This window comes from Aquila chrysaetos, chromosome 20, assembly GCF_900496995.4.
Source record: "Aquila chrysaetos chrysaetos chromosome 20, bAquChr1.4, whole genome shotgun sequence".
In the NCBI taxonomy this organism is placed as follows: Eukaryota; Metazoa; Chordata; class Aves; order Accipitriformes; family Accipitridae; genus Aquila; species Aquila chrysaetos.
The window spans coordinates 22446209-22454207 of record NC_044023.1 but is presented as its reverse complement, the minus strand read 5'-3'; the positions used below and the strand labels follow the sequence as shown (position 1 = coordinate 22454207).

The 7999-nt window shown below is 42.9% G+C and overlaps 1 protein-coding gene across 2 annotated transcripts; it reads right to left on the bottom strand.

Moving 5' to 3' along the window:
• Positions 1 to 374: 374 nt before the first annotated feature.
• Positions 375 to 7148, bottom strand: TRNT1 (tRNA nucleotidyl transferase 1). 2 transcript variants are annotated; one of them, XM_030043795.2, is made up of 8 exons: positions 7063 to 7148; positions 6788 to 6903; positions 5287 to 5480; positions 4638 to 4776; positions 4262 to 4388; positions 3834 to 4027; positions 3396 to 3646; positions 375 to 2089 (listed from the first exon to the last, which is right to left on the bottom strand). In XM_030043795.2, exons 2-8 carry the CDS (start codon positions 6846 to 6848, stop codon positions 1841 to 1843), a joined length of 1215 nt encoding a protein of 404 aa, XP_029899655.1. In that variant the 5' UTR covers positions 6849 to 6903; positions 7063 to 7148; the 3' UTR covers positions 375 to 1840. The 2 variants fall into 2 exon arrangements, with proteins under 2 accessions (XP_029899655.1, XP_029899654.1); XM_030043794.2 differs by having other exon boundaries at positions 6788 to 6935; positions 7063 to 7146.
• Positions 7149 to 7999: the final 851 nt, after the last annotated feature.

Here is a 7999-nt window from a genome sequence, read left to right as displayed (position 1 = left end):
CTTTTGTGAAGTGTTCTTTACAAGAGTCTACTATAGTGCTAAATTTTATTACTTGTCTCCCTCCCAAGATTTCAGTAGTTCAATAAACTGCACAAGGAGGCTTCAATTTAATTATGTAATTAAATCAAACACCATCATGTTCCTAGGAGCTTTGCCTTATTAACAGAGAAAAAACAGCACTTTTTTTCTTCCCTTGCTGTCTTCCTGAAGTTCCTAAGTACCTTCAGAATGATTTATTTCAAGTAACGAACTTCCTAGGGAAAAAAAAAAAACAGCTAGGAAGTTAGCTATATGAAAGCATAAAATGCCGATTTTTTGTGGCACTGCTCTGGCATTGCTGCCATCTAGTGTTGCAAAATGATATCTGAGGAGAATGAAACCCAAACCATTTTATTAGTTACCATGGTTTTGTAGGAAAACTTAAACCTGCAATAAAATTTATATATACAAGAGATGCCCTCGGTTAGAGCCATTCCTTTGTTGTTTTTTTGTTGTTTTTTTTTAAAGCACACCGAAAAACACCAGGGTTGTTAATACATGTTCATTAAGACCAGCCAGAACAGCACTGCTTCAAAACCCAATCTTCTACAGCAGCAATTGATGGCTACTGAACAAAGAGAATCCCCTTTACTTCTCATGCTTTCCAAAATGTTATTAATTTTGAAGGGGCAAATAATTTAGAATTTCCTTTTGAACTGCATTCAGAGTGCATTTTTAATGTAGATCTGTTCAGACAGAAGAAATGTATGGATAATTAACACAGAAGCAACACAGGGAAGAACCTGGTGTGATAGCAGTAGGGATGTTGGAATTCTTCCCAAAATAATTCTACTGCTTTAAACAGAATGCTGGCAAATCAGAGAGGTGAATGCCTCTGGGTCTCACTGCTGCGAGTTTACAGGAAAAGATGCGTGGAGAGTTACTGAAGGCACTGGCAATTTCTCTAATTTAGTACTCTGAAGGTGATGGAGCTACAGGACTTAGCTGATGTTCACACTGTTTAGGCGCACCAACACCATCACCTGAATTCTATTTGTACCTCCTCCCTTGGAAAAAAAAAAAGGAAGGGAATCAAGAGGCAACTACCAGACATAGCAGGGGGGAAAGGCAGGGACCCTGGCTCTCCCTCCCCCTCTACTATTAACATTAATAGTATGTTTCACACAGGAAGTTGAAAACATACTGTAGAAGCCCTTCACCAGTTTTCTATGGATTTAGTTACTCAGTGATAAACAAGTTACTGAAAAACTACTGAAGAGACAAGAAGTTCATGATACTGACTCAGCTAAGTCATCCTTTTAATCTAAAACTGATTCTGGAATTATGGAAGATAAAAATCTTTATAGAAAAAAGACTTGTTTTACATGATAAGACTCTTTGGGAACTGCTGGAGTGAGTATTTCAATCTGGTACCTAGCTTTAACTACAAAAAGAGTTAGAGCTCATTATTTCTAGACACTTTGTCACTCTCCTAGGCACAGAAAACACCCATGATTTTATCTAGAAGATAAAAACTTTTTTTTTTTTGATAGAGCAAAGTCAGAATGAGAAAAATCCTGGTGTCACCTCTAATTACCCAGAGTCAAGATAAAGTAGTTAAATATTTATCATTAAAATTCAACAAAAAGAAGTAGACTGTGGAACTTGGCAAATACTATTTTACATTACTACAAAATTAAACTTCTCCTTTCAGAAATTACAAATTAGTAACAGAACTGTGCTGTCTGAAGATCTTAAATATGACAAATGCTATATTGGCTGCGACAACACTGAGAGTATTTACTGGTATCTCAGTTACACTTAGAACAGGGCACAAACAGTTCTCTACTATTATTCAATTTTACAACTTCTTCAGGCAACTCAACAGTTCTTCTTTATCCATGTGGTATCCGCTCTTCTTCCATTCATCCCGTAGCTGCTGTAATGCTGTTCCAATTTCTTTTCCAGAAGACACACCCAGTTTTCTTAAATCATGGCCACTAACAGGAAAAGAAGGAACAGTCCATTGCTGCATTTCTCTTAAAAGATGTTCTTCTCCTTGGTATTTTAGAAGCTCACAGATCTTGGCATTTGTATTAGCTTCCCTAGACTAAAAGAAAAGAAGAAAAGAGAGGATTCACTATGAAACAGTAGAAAACAGCTCAAACTGTGCTCAACATTGTGTTATTCCCATGACATCTTATTAGGCAACATCTGGACAACAAGTTGGAGCTCTGAAAGTGAGGATCTCTTCTGCCTCACAAGTTTTAAAACTCAGTCCTAACTTGGAGGCTCTGGGTGATCCTTTGGGACTTCTTGAATTCCAGGTAATAGCCGTAACCATTATCTTCAACCTCCACACTGGAGAGGAACTATTACCCTTCCTGTGAGAGACAGGCCTCACTGCAGAGACTGCTGTCTCTCGCCTTCAGTCTCAGGTACTGCAATAAAAGTGCAGAACTTCAGCTGAAAATTACTTGAACTTTGCTGTGGAAGAACGTAACAGGTTGCCTACTTAACAGAACGCCTCACGAAGAACACATACTGATGCTCCAGGAATTGCACTGGCTTTCAATACGCAATTCAAGGAGCTGAATTTCACAGAAAAGAGCTGGAGTCTCTTGAGGTCCAGATCCTGTCTCATGTTTTAATGCAGAAGGGGAGATCAGCTGGGACAGTACAGAAAACTGTCAGTCCCTAGGTATGTTCAGAGGAAACTTCTCTTTCAGATGACTGAATATGACATTTTTCAGCCTGACTGAGAGGTAGGCTTTTAAATACAGTCAAAAAATTGCTATGGAACACAAGGTGCTCAGAACTGCTAGAAACATGGTGGGGTTTTTAGTTTGTTTAAAATAATGTCTTAATTTAAAGCCTCAGTATTTTGGATGGCAAAGAAAAAAGCTTTTGAACCCAAGTAGAAATGTCCGCTATTTATCCTCTTGCAAAACTAAACTCTGCTAAAGGAAAAGAATCTTTTTATACTGAAGTTTCTACTTTATGTTGCAGAGACATGCCAGGATGTTTACAATAGCTCTTGTTAATTTCTGGTCCCCTCTCCAGAGGAAAAACAAAGGGGAGAAACAAACCAACCAACCCACCCCACCTAACTGGTATCGATAACACAGAAAGATATTCTTCCAGTTACTGTGATGATATTAAACAGGGAGCAATCCAAATTTGGCTAATACTTTTTGTCAGTACATCCCATCTTTCTGATGAAAATATCATAGTCTTTAAAACCCTGGCAAAAATTTGCCTAAGATCAATAAACAAGCCTGCCGATGAAATGGCTCTTACTTGACTCTTTAAGGCCCTTTCTTTCCACTAGGCATCGTCATCCCTGCTACTCTCTAAAACTGGAAATTCCATTCACTGTGAAAAACAAAAAGTAAAGCAATATGAAATACACTTACATCCATTATGAAGTCCTGATAGGGTCTAAGTGGTTCTGGACCCGTAGCTTTGGTTAACTCTTGCCGGTGCTTCACTAAAAAAAGGCCAAGGTTTTTTTCTTCTTTTGAGATTTTCAGCCTCAGATCGAGGTTTGTGACATCATCCTTCACCTTGAACAATGATGTCAGAACAGTCATCGGTTTTGGACACAGATTTTGAATACTTTTAGTGACTCTGTCAAATTCCTCTAAATTTCCATCAAGTGGTAGTCCTAAAGGAATGCACACAAAAAACAGTGCAAGGAAGAGTGTTAACAAGAAATGTGGATGTTAACACAGGGAAAAAAATAAAAATCTGATTTCTTTCTGGATAAAAACAAGTTTTATCTCACTTTGCCATGCTGCAGTTCTGTTTGTATATGATACAGGAGTAGGAAATATATCTTCATTTCGCTTTACCTATATATTGGGCAATATCCAGCTCGTACATAAGTCGAACCAAATGATTTACATGGTTTCCAAGAAGAATTTTTTTCAGTTCCACCCAAATCCTTTCTCCTGATATTCCAGCCAAACCTTTGGCATTTTCTTTAATTGCTTGCAGTGTACTAGGTTCATGATCACCAGGTTTTTCTGCGATTCTTCCATAAAACCTGCCCAAATAAAACCTCTGTATGTTAGACTGAGAACAGTTATTCCATTTATTACTGCTATTCAGATAATCAATGTCATGACAGTGTTAAATATTCTAATTTATAATACTAGAGGAAACTTAACAAGATGACAATTACAACACTTTTTACGTCACTGATCTCTTTTTGCATGTTTCTGAAACCTTCTACAATGCTTACTTCATTTCTTTATCTAGGAAAGGCAAAACCTAGTACCTGAAATATCTTAGGATTCGTAAATAATCTTCTTGTATTCTCTCACTTGCCTTTCCTACAAATCTAATTTTCTTGGTTTTCAAGTCTTCATATCCATTAAAAAAATCATACAGCATCCCATCCAAACCTAGAAAAAGAAAAAAAAAAAAAAGAATAGGAATTTACAAACATGATTGGCACGATTAAACACTCTCATTTGAAAATACAGAGGACAAGTTGTGCGATTTGACTGGTTTGTCAGATTATCTCACATACTTGTACAGACCTTTCAGCTGATAGCAGTACAAACAAAAAAATTGAAACAGACTGAGATAATTTAGTGGCTTATTTAAGAAAGCAGTGTTTCATCTAAATATTTGCTTTTGAAAGAATTTACCTAAAAACATGGAATTGACAGTCAGATCCCTCCTTTCAGCATCCTTTTCCCAGTCAGTGGTGAATTCAACCTCTGCATGTCGTCCATCGGTGACAACATCTATTCTAAGAGTAGTAATTTCAAAATTCTGTTCATGGAGCTGAAAATCCCACAGACATTGTTACTTCAACACAATCATGTTTTCATACAGAGCAGACAATCAAGAAATACAAACACTTGAAAACAATCCTTGCATTATTCATTTTCTAGATAGCCTGCAGAAATCTTCCTGCAGAAGATGGAATAAGAGGCAGAGGAACGAGCAAGGCAGAGGAAGCAAGACTTGCAAAATCAGGAGCAAGAAACACTAGGATCAGCTTCCCCACATTATCTGAACATGTGGGCGGCCTACATTATCTTTTCTAGTGATGACACAGCAGCACAAATGGGTTATGCAGAGGCAACATGCATTAAAATATAGTAATTAATTGAATTCTACAAGCAAAAAGTAATAAAAAAAATAAATCACTCCATACTTTAAAGCATGGTCTCATTTAAACTCTTACTGCAATACTTGAACAAAGAAGGAGCACGCTACCAGTTTTCTATTGGTTATGCCGCACATTCACAGGTACAGTTAGAAAAAATCCAAGTTAAATCATAAACTAACCCTGGCAGTAATGGTTCCATGTTTTTCTCCTTTGTTATTGATCAGACGAACACCAGCAGATGTGAACATTTCCTTCATCTCTGCTGGTGTAGCCGTAGTGGCAAAATCTATATCTTGTGGTGTCATTCCACTTAGTAAATCCCTCACAGCACCTCCTGCTATTCTCAGCTCATAGTTCTTCTTCTCAAACAATTCTGGGAAGGAAAGGAAAACCATAAAGCACTCTCTCAAATAAAAACCATAGCACGCTGTCAGCCATAACCTACCTTTTCACAAATTAAGATCACAGATCTGGGAATACACACTCAAATATGCAGTAAGCAGCAAATATGTAAGTACCTCACACCTTCATGTAAAAACGCACAAATTAGGTACACAGCTGAGCACCCACATGCATTTTCCCAGTCCTTTTTGATACGTTTTTCTGGGGCATTTCTGATAACCTAAATATTAACAGGTTGCTAATTGATACTGGGGGACTCTGGGCTGTGGAACATTTTCAGCAGTTAGCAGCTGATAAGGGAAAAGCACTTAGTTTACTTATGGCAGAGCACAGTGAACCAGGAATCCCAATTTCTTCAGGCACAATACCCCACAACAACTGATGAAAATGGAGCTCCGCCATGTCCTTTGAGTCATTTTGAAATTACACTGTGTCCTGGTTTTGGCTGGGATAGAGTTAATTTTCTTTCCAGAAGCTGGTACAGTGCTATGTTTTGGGTTCACTATGAGAAGAACGTTGATAACACACTGATGTTTTCAGTTGTTGCTAAGTAGTGTTTATACCAAGTCAAGGATTTTTCAGCTTCTCATGCCCAGCCAGCAAGAAGGCTGGAGGGGCACAAGAAGCTGGGAGGGGACACAGACAGGGCAGCTGACCCAAACTGGCCAAAGGGGTATTCCATACCGGGTGGCATCATGCCCAGCATATAAACTGGGGGGAGTGGGTCTGGGGGGGATCGCTGCTTGGGAACTGACTGGGTGTCAGCTGGCAGGTGGTGAGCAATTGCACTGTATATTGCACTTGTATATTCCAATCCTATTATTATTATTATTGTCATTTTATCATCGTTGTTATTATCATTATTAGTTTCTTCCTTTCTGTTCTATTAAACCGTTCTTACCTCAACCCACGAGTTTTACTTCTTTTCCCAATTCTCTCCCCCATCCCACTGGGTGTGGGGCCAAGTGAGCGCGCGTCTGCGTGGTGCTTAGCTGCCGGCTGGGGTTAAACCAGAGCTGAAGAGCAGCACCCACCTCCCAGAACACAACAGCTGCCCAGGCTGCCCTTCAGCACCCACCACCGGCCCACAAAAGCCCCTCTCCCGTTTCCCCGGTAAGGGGAATCGGGGGCTGCGCCTACGGCAGCGAGAGGACGCAAAGTGCAAAGCCTGCGTTCCCCGCCCGGCCCCCCCAGGCCGGCATTTTGGTCCTCCTCAGGCGGGGACGCTTTGGGGACGCTGCTCAGGCCCCCACACACCCGGGGCCCGGCCGCACTCACCTGCCACGCTGCGGAGCCCCGGCGTGAAGAGAGCCTGGAACTGAGGGGACTGCAGCTTCATGGCGCCCGGCGCTCGGTGCCTCAGCCGGAGCGGCGGGAACAGCCGCAGCCCGGCCCTGCAGGGCAGAACCAACGCCTCAGCCCACATCTAGGGAGAAAACAACGACACGACGCGTCAGCCGGGCCGGGCCTCGGCCTCCTCCCTCCCCTCACCGCACGCAGAGACCCCTCCACCCGCACCCGTTCCCCCCGCAGGCACAGCGTCCCGCACCCACCCGCGGGGCTCCCGGCTAGGCCCCGGCAGCCGGCTCCTGCCGCCCGGACCGGCCCCGGCGCCGCCCGATGAGCTCAGCGGCGCGACGCGGCCCGGCCCGCCCCGCCCCGCCTCGGCGGGAAGCGAGGGGCGGGCCCCGCTGAGGGGAGGACGCGGGCGCCGGCCGCCGCCGAGGGGAGGGAGGGTCCGAGGCTGTGGTGGGGTCCGTCAGGCGGGCAGACCTCGGCCGAAACGGCGCTGGGAGGGCGGGTGGTGTTTGCCCCGGGACTGGAAGGGGCTCTGCGGGGCGGAGGGCTGAGGAGAGGCGGGTGGAAGCCCTCAGAGGTCTGCCCGCCGGCGTCTGCTGCTGTGGGGAGGCCGAGGGGCGGTTGTCGCGACACCGAAAAGCCGGTCGAAGAAACCCTCTAAGACTCGTTTTGGAGTTTTGGGAAGCAGGCGTTCTTCACTGCAGCGCTGGGTGCGCGGGGGATCGTTCCTCCTAGCGTGCGTGCCACAGCTTCAGCACAAACAGGTTATATAGAATAACTAACTGATTGCCTGTTAATCAGGTTAGTATACGTATACATAAAAATGATTGATTATCATAGCACTGCCTGCATCCGATCATGCACCATGAAGGATCCGTTTGAGTCGAAGGGCTGCTTTTGCAACCACCGACCCATTTGAAGTTCTCGTTGGCGGTCCTTGAAGCCTTTATTCTTGTTCTTGAAGCTTAACGCAGTTTCAATCACATGTGGTCAGTTTCAACATTGTTCTCATCTAGCGTACAGGAACAGCTAGTCATAAGAGCAAAGAATGGCAAAACTTATGAATAATTACTAATTAATCACTTGACTGCACTTTTGTAATTATCTCCCTGGTTACCCTTTGTCTATTGCTTCAACTGTAATGTTAATATATGATCATTTATCAAATCTCACACAGTCATCTAGCAGCAA

Coding starts and splice junctions, on each gene's coding strand:
- TRNT1 (XM_030043794.2), bottom strand. CDS start 6,935: ATGTGGGCTGAGGCGTTGGTTCTGCCCTGCAGGGCCGGGCTGCGGCTG. Junction 4,777..5,286: donor ATGGAACCATTACTGCCAGG/GTTAGTTTATGA, acceptor TGGGATTTTCAG/CTCCATGAACAGAATTTTGA. Junction 4,389..4,637: donor TGTCAATTCCATGTTTTTAG/GTAAATTCTTTC, acceptor TTCTTTTTCTAG/GTTTGGATGGGATGCTGTAT.